At 39.2% G+C, this 14,466-nt stretch overlaps 1 protein-coding gene across 3 annotated transcripts in view; it reads left to right on the top strand.

Annotated features, from left to right (window-relative positions):
* ankfn1b (ankyrin repeat and fibronectin type III domain containing 1b) overlaps positions 1-14,466 on the top strand; it is an 86,848-nt gene that overhangs the window by 71,289 nt on the left and 1,093 nt on the right. For all 3 annotated transcript variants that reach the window (XM_084103168.1, XM_084103167.1, XM_084103169.1), the window contains 14 exons: positions 203-300; positions 1,208-1,298; positions 2,241-2,348; positions 3,045-3,144; positions 3,245-3,374; positions 3,796-3,915; positions 5,153-5,371; positions 6,435-6,601; positions 6,694-6,844; positions 7,586-7,754; positions 7,840-8,006; positions 8,950-9,154; positions 10,486-11,075; positions 13,514-14,466. The exon at positions 13,514-14,466 is cut by the window's right edge. In XM_084103168.1, coding sequence (XP_083959294.1) covers positions 203-300; positions 1,208-1,298; positions 2,241-2,348; positions 3,045-3,144; positions 3,245-3,374; positions 3,796-3,915; positions 5,153-5,371; positions 6,435-6,601; positions 6,694-6,844; positions 7,586-7,754; positions 7,840-8,006; positions 8,950-9,154; positions 10,486-11,075; positions 13,514-13,852 — 2,654 coding nt within the window. In that variant the 3' untranslated portion in view covers positions 13,853-14,466. The remainder of the gene's footprint in view (positions 1-202; positions 301-1,207; positions 1,299-2,240; positions 2,349-3,044; positions 3,145-3,244; positions 3,375-3,795; positions 3,916-5,152; positions 5,372-6,434; positions 6,602-6,693; positions 6,845-7,585; positions 7,755-7,839; positions 8,007-8,949; positions 9,155-10,485; positions 11,076-13,513) is intronic.

Genomic DNA, 14,466 nt, shown 5'->3' with positions numbered 1-14,466 from the left:
CAGGGTTACCATACAAAACAAACGATACACAAATACACCAGGTCACAGTTTGTTTCGCCATATAGAACAAGCACTGTTGAAGTCACATGATCCGTGACTAGTAGGCGCATGTCCACAGCATGGCATGGTGATAGTACTAGTACAGAACTCAGTGCAACTCCTGTGCATCTTCTAAATGACTGCTTACTTGTGTGTTTCTCAGTGAGCTGGAGCAGCGTTCCTTCATTTACTCCATTGCTCGGTGAGACGGTAATCGAAGACGTGACTCAACTCCAGTATGACATCACTGGACTTACAGCGGTTAGTATACAGAGTAAAACATACTACAAACAATACTGCAATGCATTGGAGTCAAAAACGGTTGAGAACCACTGAACTAAAGTCATTTTTTTAAATTATATTACTATTATTATTATATTATATATTATTGGTTAATATTCATTTACCTTTGGTTGTGTTGGTAGGAAAGCAAACTTGTCTCAGAGGTGAAGAGCATTGTGAAGAAAGATGATAAAATCAACCAAAAAAATTATTTACCGGTAATAGAATATATTGAGCACAACAGTGTTATTTAAGTATTATTTTGGTAATTTTGCTATGTGCTTTTTTATTAGTGTTATTTTAAGCTTTAATTTATTTTTATTGATATAGATGACGGATATATCTGTTGAGCGCATGAATGCAGTGATCTCGACATTGCAACTCGATTTCTGAACTAACAGTGCAAACACGATGAAAACAAGAGATTCATTACGCAGTGAAGACAGCATCATTGATTATAATGAGAGTTTTGGCGAGAGAGAAATTGCGACTGATTTTCCAATAAATCCACAGTGAAATGTACCAAACAAACAAACAATGCTCTACTGAGACATACATATAATTAAAAATAAATAACCACTTTCCTAGCATTAGGATGGGAATGTTGTTTTTAGTCCAATGATCCTGTATCTCTCTTATCTCCTCCTCATCTCACTAACGCGCCAAAGACGCGATGATGTAGAAGTAGGCGTTGATCTAATTCTTCAGAGGCGGTCTTTAATTGCACTATTATGTCATAATGTGACAAAATCTGAAACGAGTCGTCTTCAATAAAAACTGTTTTTGGACTAACAAGGATGTTTTGAGTTACAGTTATAGTACAATGACCTCTTAACTGTCAAAAATTGTATATTTAAATATAACACAGATCTACCTCTTTTTACAGGGCACATGCTGTTATGTCCAGGTATCAGCATATAACATGAAGGGATGGAGTTCACCTCAGATATCTGAACCTGCTTGTGCTACACCCTCAAGTGAGTATACAAACACACACATATTCAACAACAACAAACGGGACAGATGTTAGTCATGTTTTGCTTTCTAAGAAGTTGCATGACGTATCGTGCGTCTGCGTGTGTGTGTGTGTGTGTGTGATTTAGTATCTATGTTTGTGTGTGTGTGTTTACGTTTGGCTTCATTTGTGTAATATTTGTGTCCTCATTTTTATGTTTGCGAGGACAAGCCGTCCTTTTCTCTCACAGATTTTAGGGCTCTTTTACATTGAGTGTGTGTGTGTTTTGAGCATGCTAATTTAATGTGTGTGTTTGTGTTTTCCATTTCGACTCCCTCTGGAAATATTTGCATGTCTGTGAGAGGCTGTAAAGTTGCAGACAGAACGGCTCTTATACACCAACTCAAACACACACACACACACACACACACACACTTGTTGTCTCCCTCTACAATTCACGCTCACATACACACGCTGCTTTTCGGACACACTCAGAAATTATTTCCACACAATTTCTCTTATTTACATCTTGTTTGCGTCTTTTATCCCCCTCGCTCTATCTCTTTCATAACACACACACACATGCACACACGCTCTCTGCGAGGTTAACCGGGCTGAAGAGAGGGTCTGTGTTAGACATTCCGGGAATAGAGCGTCCATGTTTTCCCTGCTTACCCGGGAACCGGCCTGCAACCAACACACCATCAGAACATCATCCTGTTTACCGTGCCGTGTGTGTTTGTGTGTGCTCGATGCAGGGATATACGGCGAATGCTGAATTATTTAATGTGAGATTAGCACGCGTACATTACATAATCTCATAGTTTTTGTTTGGTATAACCTTCTGCGGCTTTGAAATACCTGAAAAGATCAGAGACTTGTAAAATTGTGATTTGAAACACTTTTTCATATGCATTTGTTGTTTTCACCCACAATGCACTGTTTTTTATGTTTTATTTTGCAGGTTGGAGGGAGGTGGACGGGCTTCCCCCCCGCCAGCAGGGTCTGAAAGAGGCGTTAGAGCAGCTCCTGGGGCAAATTAAAGGGGCACACCGTCACTGCGCATGCCACGGTAAATACTCACTTCGGACCTGAATGAAAAACCTCCTCATTCACACCGAGCCACAGTGACCGCGACCACAAACATTTAAGCGCTTTAAAACAAATGCTGAGTTAATATTTCAGAGGGGTCGAGTGGGCTGAGCTCGCGTGCTCATGTCTCCTGGGTGCGACTCCGGGGGTCTTGTTTGTTGTTTTTAGTGCATCAGAGCTGAGGGTTTATTTTACTGTGAGTTAAGGGGGATAAATTTGACTTGACTGTAGGGCTAAAACACACTCACGCGTGTGATCACATGCTCCATAAGGAAATCACTGCCTGCTCGCTGAACACTGATCATTAAACTCTAATTAAGCTATAAAAGGGCCTTTAGAGACACAGTCCTCCCCATCGGTGATATATGCGGCTATTTTGTTGATACTTAACTTCCATTCACACACAGCATAAAGATGTGCGCCAATTTTAAATCTCTTGAATTGGGGTCACTTAAAAAGACTGGAAGATTATTATCTCCATAAACTCCTTTTAGATGCTACACTAACAAAAAATATACATAACCTATATGTATTTTTTTCTTCTGTTTCAATCACTAATTGTTTTTCACCTCAGTGTTTTATATACACTTCATATTCATTTAGTGAGTCTAATCTGCAACCTTCTGAATCTTTAAGTTAAAGTTGAAAGGCAATAACTTTCTCCCTGTGTGTTTAGAACAATGCAAACCCCCGTTGAACACCAGGAAACACTCTGTGTCTAAAAGTCTGAGGCATCTCTTCCAGCCCACCAGCAAATTTGTCAAAAATCTGAAAAGGTGAGAGAAAACAACATCAGGTTGCGATGTTGTGTAATCAAGCTCTCTCAACACACCATGTCTTGCATCATCCATGACGCCTCTCTCTTCCTCTCTGTAGAGGTCTTTATCTGGCCTGTATATTTTATAAAGATGAAAATGTTCTGGTGACTTCAGAGGATCAGCTGCCTGTCGTTGAGGTGGACGACTCGTACAGCTGTCACGCACAGGATTTACTTTGGTTCACAAAGGTAACAAAGTGTATCGGTGGTGATGCACAAAACCAGATTATTTTTTGTTTACTTTCTTGAAATAATCAAAGTATTTGTAAAGGTACTGGTTTGGTGAGGTGACTTGCTTGTAGTTTAGTTTAGCTTTTGTTTTTTTAATTGTATACATGAGATTACAATTCAAAGTGTATCATGATCTTACATAAAAAACAAAAAGCAATGTAAAATGCCATTTTTAAAAAATATATATTAAGCTTATTTTACATTGTTAAAGATAAGGAGGTTAACGTTAAAATCCAATTTAATTTAAATCAGTTAATTTAACCAAAACTGATTCACTAAAACAAATTCAACCTGAAATACTCATATACACATGCACAGCAATATACTGTATCAACATTTGAGTATTAAACATAGTTTCCATGGTGATGCATGTTGACAGGTGTCACATCTCTGGGAGGAGCTCACCTGGATGCAGCAGTGCATCAGTCCTGCTCACGCCTCCAGTTCCTGTACGCTCCAGACGCGCCTCAAAATGATTCAGGCTGCCGCACAACTACAGGTGAACAGACTAAACGCACCTTGAACAACGTTTTCAAGTTTATAGTCACTAGTAGTGATGCACTGAAATGATACAGAAACACCGAAACTGAAATTTAAGTTGTCATTTAGCCAATAACTGACACTGAAACTGAAAATAAACTTATTTATTAATGATTTAATTAATCAAATTTATCTAATAGTTAAAGTCCAACTGAAATCAAACTTGACCCTATTTACTTTGTTAGCGCATATTACTAGTTTTGTGGTGAAAAATTAATCCGTGCAAGTTAATACACAGAAAAAAATTGTTTGCCGTCGTAATCTTTAATCAAAGTCTGAAAAGTTACTTCCGGTCTGGAATGGCGTTCCTTCTCTGATGATGTAGGTTAGTCTGTTATGAGCAGAGATGGAGACTGAGGAGCGCTAGAGTAAAACCCTGCCCTCTGTTCAATATTCCTTTTCACTGGGAAATACGTCACAGCACTGGAGAAAAGTAGTTTGCAACTTCCGGTTCACGCAGACTTTAAAGCACTTACTTTTCTAGCTAACTATTAACATTGATTGACTTACCTGTGGTAAATGTAACCTTACTTGACATACTGTTTACAAGCTGTTTTAGTGACGTCTTTCCACAGTTGAAACGCTGATTAAGTGATTACATGAGACATGTTACATTTCAGTAAGTTGTACTTGTTCTTTCAACATATCCTCGGATGATCGTTCATGTTTATGTTGTGCTATAACTAGAAGTAAGGAAGAAGAGATGATCAGTTCACATGCTATCCGTGATGCCGCTGGAACTGATGTGGGTGCAGCGATCATTAAAGAGCATGAAAATGACATTTATTGATTAAATTTGTGATTAAATGGACAGAATTCAAAAGCTGATACATATCAAAAGCACAAAGCTTATTGGATTGGATTGAATGTTTGGTGAAGTTTTTTCTTGCATCAACTAAAAACAGCTTAGTCAGTGATTCTGACTCTCCAAAACCATTTTTTTCCAAAACCAATTTTCAATTTTCTGCCAATTTTCTGCCAAATATTTTTGGTTGCCAAAAATGTCGGTGCACTAGGAATGTAAAAATGCAACCAAAAAAATCAAGTTGAACCAAATTGTGACCAGATTTAATATAGTTTTGCATCATTTAGGAAAGGATTGCTTTCAAATCTTTGTTAGGGTTGAGAAATATTTACACTCGTAACACATCTTGAGGTGACGTTTTCCTTTTTTGGTTGGTTTGTTTGGTGTGCAGGCTCTCCTTGGCACAGTGGATCTGGGACAGGTGTATTTTGAGCCCATCAAGGACAAGCACGGTAACGTGGTTTTGGTGCTGATGAAGGACGTGAGCGCATGTGCGTCGCTGGAAGGCTTGCGCTGGATTCCCGTCAGTAAATTCCAGCTGCAGCGCAGGTCGTCCTCTTCTTCATCAGACGAGCCCAGCGCACTGGAAACACTCCTCACAACGCTGCACGTGAGTGCTTCACACACTGAAACACTGGCGTCCATCGCTAATGTGTTGTGCTGTCACATACTTCTAGCACCATGACAAATGGAAGTATGGAAAAAATGTAGTGATCAAAGCTCTGTTATATATTTAGAATAATGAGAAACATAAATTCAGTCTAAACATTTTACTGCAAGGCAAGACACATCATGCCAGGTTTGATGTCAAACGTGTTTCTCGTGTCTCGACATTGACGTCAAGCCTGGCACGGCTCATTTTGATGCACCGTATTCAATTTCAGAAAGCACTATGATTATGGAACAACTTTGGAGAGAAAATTACCCAATTTTTTTTAATCTTTGGGTGAACGAATGCTTTCAATCTCTGATATAAATGAGCCCGAAGTATGAAAATCAGTGGGGAAAAAACATGCCGCTAGCTACTGTATTCCTCTTTTTTTATGTCTCTCTTATTACTTGAGTGCTGTGAATTGTGGGAGTATAACAGTAGCATTGTTCATTTGATGATTTAGTCTGAACGCTGTAAACACGTCACCCACCGCTGATCGTGTGTTTGAAACGGCTCTGGCCGTGATGTTTTGTCTGAGCGGCTCAGATTTTCCCTGTGGTAAAGCTGTGTGTGTGTGTGCGTGTGTGTGTGTGTGTGTGTGTGGTGAAAGTGGTTCCACAGCTCAACAACCACATGGCTCCAGAGTCAGTCTCTCAGTCAAATAGTTTAGAAATGATAAACGTGGGTCAATTTCAGGCTATTGCAGGAAGTTCTTCATACCTCTGTGTGTGTGTGTGTGTGTGTGTGTTCGTGTGTGTCCTGGTAAACACTACGTTGTGGGGACTTTGTTGTCCTCACAAAGGTGGTAATACCAGTCATTTTTGACCTTGTGGGGACATTTTTTTAATCCCCAATAGAGATGCGCGGATGGGCTATTATTTCATCCGCAGCCGCATCACAAAACTCATCATCCGATGATTAGATTTCGGGTTTAGATTTTCATCATAGATTTTGGGATGAATTTTGACCTGGACATTTTCTTAAAAAGTTTCACTTTTTATAGTGAGCCCTTTGTGTGCAGGAGAAACTGGCCTATCACCTGCGCAGCAAGAAGTGTCTGTCTCCGGGCCTGTATCTGGGTTACCTGAAGCTGTACACCTCAGTGGACCAGATCAGGGTGCTCGTTTCACACAAACACCCAAACGTGCTGTGCCACGTCAAAGTACGGGACAACGACCACGTCTCCAGGTATTCCACGTCTTTATGGTTGTGTTATGCATGAGTTTGTGTATATGTATGTATATGTGTGTGTGTGTGTAATAATTATGTTTGTATTGTAGGGAAGAATGGCAGTGGCTTCAATCACTGAGTTCGCTCGAGGACAGTGCGCAGGTGTGTGCCGACGCTCAGAGCGCGCCGCATCGCCTCCTACTGGACTTACGAACCGCTGCTAAAGATTTACTCGGCTACATCAACATTCCCAATCACCAGGTTTGTGCATTCACAACATACCCACACATTGACACATGTAATTTGTTTGATTGCACAAGCAAATTAGTTCCCCTTATTTGGGACCTTAGTAAATCAGGGCCATGCAGTATCAAATACACACATTTACATACATGAAACTGATAAAACACATGCCGCAAGCCTGTTTTGCATGTATTATGTGGAAAAGCTATGGAAATTTCTACACTGAAAAAAATTTGGTGTAGGTGTAAAACAATTTTCATACAGAAATTGCTAGTAAATTTCACAAATAGTTACAAAGAAATGACAAGTAACATTGATTTAAATGTGAAATTTCTAAGTAGAAAGACTTGAATAATCTTTGTTTTATTTACAATTTGGAATAGTCATGGAAAAATCTAATGATGTTTTTTTGTCGGTTTGCTTTAGTAAATCATTTGAACCAGTTAATTTTAGTTTAGGGAATCAATCTGAATTTGTGTTCTTTTAGAATCCCAATCCAGTCTCTTAATTCTCAAATAATAAAATATTTGTGCATGCACATCTATTGATTTGATAAGTAGCCATAATAAGCAGTAAGCATGATAAAGTACACAGTGTGCATAATGGTGTGTCATAATGTACCACAAATAGTGTTTCACTGTCACTTATGATCAATTTAATGCACCCTTGCTGAATAAAAGTATTAATAAATAAACCTATACAGCAAAAAAAAGGTTGATAATAGAAATACTACTATTTTTCTTCCGCTTCATACATCAGGCACAGGATTTCCGTGTGTATGTGAAGGAGGTGGTGGAGTTGGGGGAGGGCGTGTCCTTCCTGTTGCTCCTCCCACCGTGTGAGGAGGTGTGTTCACCGCCCGGACAGAACCATCTCTGCTCGCTGCGCTCTGGGTTCTTCACCCTCCCGCTGCAGATCTTTGAGTTAGGTGAGAGGACACAGTGTGAACTCATTCACCCACATGTATCTTCTATCCCTGTCACCTCATGTGCACTCATTCTCTCTCTGTGTAGTTCATTTCGAGGCCTACTGCCCTAGTTTCATCGGCTTGTATTGCCGCGTGTCGGCTCTGCTGGGTCTGGAGTCCCTGATGTCCCAGCAGACTTTGCGGGAGGCGTTCTCTGAGTCCGAGCTGTTCGCTGCCAAGCAGAAACATCAGCAGGTTGAGGAGTATTTGCAGGTATTTCTGTCCTCTGTGCAATTCAACACTGGCAGCCTGCCGCTTCAGTTCAGCTTTCATAGGTGTAACTGATGACAGTAAACCCGCAATAAAAATCAGAACAAACTGTTCAACTGCTGGAATTTACAGTATCATCTTTAATAGATGCAATTTAAAAATCAGCCGGTGTAATCTGAGTCTACAGCCTGAGCTGTCTACTTTATTCTTCTGACATTTAAGATAAAAATTTGACAGTCTTCCTCTAAATTACATTGATTTACTGCAAAAAAATTGTTCAGTTAAAATATATAAATGTATGAAACAAGATACATTTACTTAGAAACAACACTTCATGAGATATTAACGTTGTATATTACTATTATATAGTTTACTTAATATTTTATCCACTTGTTTTTTAAAAAACTTTTTTTTACTTGCTTAAAACAAGTGGGGGAAAAAATCCAAAAAATGTATCTTGTGATGAGGATTTATTGGAAAAAGACAAATATACTATAAATGATTAAGAATGTAATTAGAAAAGGATTTTCAAAAATGGAATGCAGTGTAAAAACACACTTCATAAACCATAATAAATTAATATATAAATATAATTGTATATAAAATAATATACAGTATAATATAATGTACAGTCGATAACCCTCATGGGTTAATTTACAAATTAAAATGTATTGGTTTAAATACCACCAAGTTACCCAGAAAGTATGTGATTTCAAATGCAGCCGTTGTATTGTTTCCTGTGTGTAGTCGACAGAAATCAAGACACATGATGAGGATCGTGACAACAGCTCATTTTATTTGCCATTTTATTTACACAAACCAAAATATTAAAACCTAAATCTACCTAATCTTCTGCTTCTTCTGCTATTCCTTATACACTATGTTCAGATCAGAATATCACGCATGTTGTGATGATTCACCCATGTTTCTATGTGTTCACTTCCAGCATATGGAGGACCTGTGGCGTGATGCCCGGTGGATGGTGATCCTCCAGTCCGCACGATATAAGCATCAGAGCTCCGGAGTGAGTCTGAGCTGGATTATTGACTTCTCCAAAGAGAGTATCCCGGAGAAACCAGCTTCCACTTCCTCTCAGGTGGACTACCTGCCCTCACCGACACCTTCACCAGAGACCACACGCAAACACAGCGGTGAGAGCGTTCACCTGTCTGTTCTGACCGGCCTCTTCATTATATAATCAAGTAGAGTACACGTCACAGAATAACTGGACTGTTGCAGGCTTCATGTAACCAGGCCATTAAATACAGAAGAGACGCTCTTTGGTGTAGCTCCCATATCAATTTGATTTAAATGAAGTATTTGTTGAGTTTTGCACTTTGCACAGTTTGGAATGTTTTCACTGTTTAAGTATCAATCTGGGATTACATACATCCCAAACTTAGTTTGTCAGCCAAACCTCTTTGATGTAATTTTTGTTGTTGTAATTTTAGACTGTTTTTAAAGCAAAAAATTACATAATTTGCCTGAAATAAAATCTTAAAGTAGTAGTATACTTAAAAATTCTTTACTCACCCTCATGCTGTTCCAAATCTGTATGCTATTATTTTTCTGATCACATAATTTTTTATGCATAATAATAGTTTATAGTGACCATGGTATGTCAAGCTCAAAAAAGAATGAATAGATAAAAACACCAAAAAAGGGCATAAAAGTTGTCCATACGACCAATTCACTATATATTTCAAGTTTTCCTTGAAATATATTCCTTTGTAATACTTTTTGCCGTTTGACATCCCATGATCACTTTGAACTGTTGTTATGGTAAGACTATGTAATATAGTGAAAATGTATAAGTATATGTATAAAAACAGAAAATATCCCTGCATACAGCTTTGGAACAACCTAAAGGTGAGTAAATAGTAGTGAACTTAAAGAGGCCATATGCCCTTTTGCAATGTCTTGATTTTGTTTTTGGGCTCTACTAGAATAAGCTTTCATGCTTGAATGTAAAAAAAACAAACAGGTGACACTAGTTTAGGGTCCAATTCTCACTATTAGCTAGTTGCTTATTAGCATGCATATCACTAGGATATTGGCTGTTTATAAGTACTTATAAAGCACATATTAATGCCTTTATTCTGCATGACCATATTCTACATCTCTTAACTACCTTACTAACTATTAATAAGCTGTAATTAGTTAGTTTATTAGTTTATTGAGGCAAAAGTCATAGTTAATAGTTAGTTAATAGGGAGAATTGGACCCTAATCTAAAGTGTGACAAAAAACACATTGTTTTTCCCCATATTTTACACTGTTGCAGCTCCTCTCTTCCCAGTCTGTCAGTAACGCTCTGTTTAGTTCCTGTCTCTATGAAGCCCCTCCTTCTGAAAAGCACAATGTGCTCTGATTGGTCGGCTGGAACAGTGTGTTGTGATTGGTCAAGTGACACCTTGCATGTTTGCATGTTTGGGAAATGTCCCGCCCTTTACTAAACCCTCTTTCTGTTTGTTTTTTCCAAGATTCCCATGGTCTGTCTGATGAGGACAACTCATCCGAGGTGTTCCTCACTACTGATAGCGAGTACAGCTCCAGTGTGACCCGGAGCACCAGAGAACTGGACCTGCTTCCACCGTCTCCTACCAGCTTCAGATCTGTAGCGTCTCACCCTTCTTCCTCCTCGCAGTCATCGCCTCGCTCCTCTCAGCCGGACGTGCTGCAGACCGGAGGAGGAATGAGCCGACGGGAACTGGTGAATGTGTTCGATAGCGACTTCATCCTCCCGAGCCGCCAGATCGAGCTGCTACGGGTCACGGAGAAGAGAACGGCGCTGTGTGTCCGCACCAGCAGTCTGGAATACCCGCCTCCTGTCTCCATGCCAACCACACCCACCAGCTCCTCCAATCACAAGGGCTGGACACGGCCTTCCTCCTTCGATCTCTGCTTCTCCGCCCCTGAACCCCGCCCTGCGCCTGTGCGCACCCTATCAGAGGACAGTGGCGTCCAGCGTCTCTCCGCCCCCTCCAGCGGTTCCCCTCACAGGCCGTGTCACACCACATTGAGAGTTTACCCACAATACCGGACTGGATTACCCAAGGAAACCAGTGTCAAAGTGAGTGTTTGTGAGTTGAAACACAAATCATTATTAGCTACAGTGAGGAAAATAAGTATTTGAACACCCTGCTATTTTGCAAGTTCTCCCACTTGGAAATCATGGAGGGGTCTGAAATTGTCATCGTAGGTGCATGTCCACTGTGAGAGACATAATCTAAAAAAAAAAATCCAGAAATCACAATATATGATTTTTAAACTATTTATTTGTATGATACAGCTGCAAATAAGTATTTGAACACCTGTCTATCAGCTAGAATTCTGACCCTCAAAGACCTGTTAGTCTGCCTTTAAAATGTCCACCTCCACTCCATTTATTATCCTAAATTAGATGCACCTGTTTGAGGTCGTTAGCTGCATAAAGACACCTGTCCACCCCATACAATCAGTAAGAATCCAACTAACATGGCCAAGACCAAAGAGCTGTCCAAAGACACTAGAGACAAAATTGTACACCTCCACAAGGCTGGAAAGGGCTACGGGGAAATTGCCAAGCAGCTTGGTGAAAAAAGGTCCACTGTTGGAGCAATCATTAGAAAATGGAAGAAGCTAAACATGACTGTCAATCTCCCTCGGACTGGGGCTCCATGCAAGATCTCACCTCGTGGGGTCTCAATGATCCTAAGAAAGGTGAGAAATCAGCCCAGAACTACACGGGAGGAGCTGGTCAATGACCTGAAAAGAGCTGGGACCACCGTTTCCAAGGTTACTGTTGGTAATACACTAAGACGTCATGGTTTGGTATAACGTCACGGTTATTAAGGAGAGGATGACCGGGGCCATGTATTGCGAGATTTTGGGGAACAACCTCCTTCCCTCAGTTAGAGCATTGAAGATGGGTCGAGGCTGGGTCTTCCAACATGACAATGACCCGAAGCACACAGCCAGGACAACCAAGGAGTGGCTCTGTAAGAAGCATATCAAGGTTCTGGCGTGGCCTAGCCAGTCTCCAGACCTAAACCCAATAGAGAATCTTTGGAGGGAGCTCAAACTCCGTGTTTCTCAGCGACAGCCCAGAAACCTGACTGATCTAGAGAAGATCTGTGTGGAGGAGTGGGCCAAAATCCCTCCTGCAGTGTGTGCAAACCTGGTGAAAAACTACAGGAAACGTTTGACCTCTGTAATTGCAAACAAAGGCTACTGTACCAAATATTAACATTGATTTTCTCAGGTGTTCAAATACTTATTTGCAGCTGTATCATACAAATAAATAGTTAAAAAATCATACATTGTGATTTCTGGATTTTTTTTTTAGATTATGTCTCTCACAGTGGACATGCACCTACGATGACAATTTCAGACCCCTCCATGATTTCTAAGTGGGAGAACTTGCAAAATAGCAGGGTGTTCAAATACTTATTTTCCTCACTGTATGTTTCCTTTCACCTATTTTTATGCTCATTTTGGGATATTGCATAAAAAAACGATGCCGAGATGCACATAAATTAAAAAAAATGAGCATACAAAACTTATGCACTCAATTGAGGTAGATTTTTATGCGATAAGAAGAAAACACAATGGAAATGCATTTAACGGAAAAAATCCCTCTATGCACAATACAAAAATCTGTGATCAAAGTCTGTGATCAGAATGATTTGGTTTAATTCCCTCTCAGAAGCGTCTCGCATGATTGCGTTCCCAAACACCAGCATCCGAACACAAGAGATCATGACAGCGTTTAATGCATTTCGACAGGCATGTCATTTATGATGGAATAAAGAGCCAGAGTGGCTTCACCAATTGCAAAAACTGTTTGTTTATTGCAGATATTTTGCAGCAATTTCACAGGATGTGGCGATTTATTTCCTAGTTTACTGTTTAGACATATTTCCTTAAACTAATTTCAGTACTGTCAAAATAATTAATGCAAAACATCAAAACAAATTTGGAATGTGCCATTTATCTCCACAAAAAATGTCTTTCATATTGTTTTTTTTTATTCATATTGTCATTTAAATTACATTTCTTACAAATATTTAACAGATTTTAATTAAATAGTTCAATTAAATTATTTGAATTTAAATAATTGAATAAAATGTTACTAGTTATATTGACTATATTTGAGTGTTTCTTCCTTGATAGTCCATTAAATATCTATAATTATTATTTATAAATATAAAATATTGTATATGAATATAAATATATACAATTTACTTAATACAAAAAAAATTCAATACATATAATTATTAATAAAAATGTGTATATAGGTGGCATTTCAAATATTTCAAATCTTTTTGTATCTTTTATCCTAGAAGTCATGTGAATTTTTGGGACTGTTATTCCATTTTAATTCTTAAATTAATTTTATATTATTATATATAATTCTATTTAATATAGTTCAGGAGTTGAGTTATTATCATAGTGCATTTGAGCTAGACACCTAACCATAGGCGACTTCATCTGCCGACTTCATATGTATGTGTTTGTCTGCTTCTGTAGTTACGTGTGACTCCAGAGACGTCGGCGAAAGAGATGGTTGGTCTGGTAGTCCAGGAGATCAACGCTGTGTGCCATCACCTGCAGAAAGCAGCACAGCAGTGCACGTGTGCGGTGGATCAGTGCAGCTACCCGTCCTGCGAGTCTGAGGTGTGTGTGTACGGGAGCGAGCAGCTGGAGCACTTTGGGCTGGTTCTGCTGGTGGAGGGGAGAGAGAAATGGCTTCAGGACGACTTTTGCCCGCTCACGCTACAAAACCCATGGACACGCGGGAAACTCTGCGTCCGTTTCAAAGAGTATTCGCCACTCGCACTGCAGTACAGCAGAGCCACGACTGTTTGATCCCTCGAACATGTAAATACACACACTCACACACTGACTTAAGTGCATAGACTACTGAATGCTTGCTTCATGAGGTCTTAGGGTTCATGTTTACCTGAGTGGGTTCACCAGGACTGATCTGCTCACCTTTCCTCATCGGGTGACATAAGGAGCTCCATATCACCTGCACTACAATAAGAGCATGCTAACCTTATGGGAAAATCTATGTCAAGTGCTTATCAATCACCAGTAGGAGTTAAAGTCAATATGAAGTCAAAAATTACTTACTTTATGTATGTTCCTGATTTTGAATAATTCATCAGTGCACGTTATTTTCTAAAGGTTTTCATAATCCATACATGCATATATAAATATATTACTGTTCAAAAGTATATTGATTTATTTATTCACAAAGTTCATACTTTTATTCAGCAAGGGCACATTAAATTACAATAAATACATTTATAATTACAATTTATTTCAAATAAATGCTGTTTTCAGCAAATCAGCATATCAGAATGATTTCTGAAGGATCATGTGACACTGAAGACTGGAGAAATGATGCTGAAAATTCAGCTTTGATCACTGGAATAAATTACATTTTTACATTCTCATAGAAAACAGCTGTTTTATAC

This window comes from Abramis brama, assembly GCF_963993115.1.
Source record: "Abramis brama genome assembly, chromosome: 24".
NCBI lineage: Eukaryota > Metazoa > Chordata > Actinopteri > Cypriniformes > Leuciscidae > Abramis > Abramis brama.
Note: the sequence above shows the minus strand (reverse complement) of the source record. Positions and strands in the feature narration are given on the sequence as shown.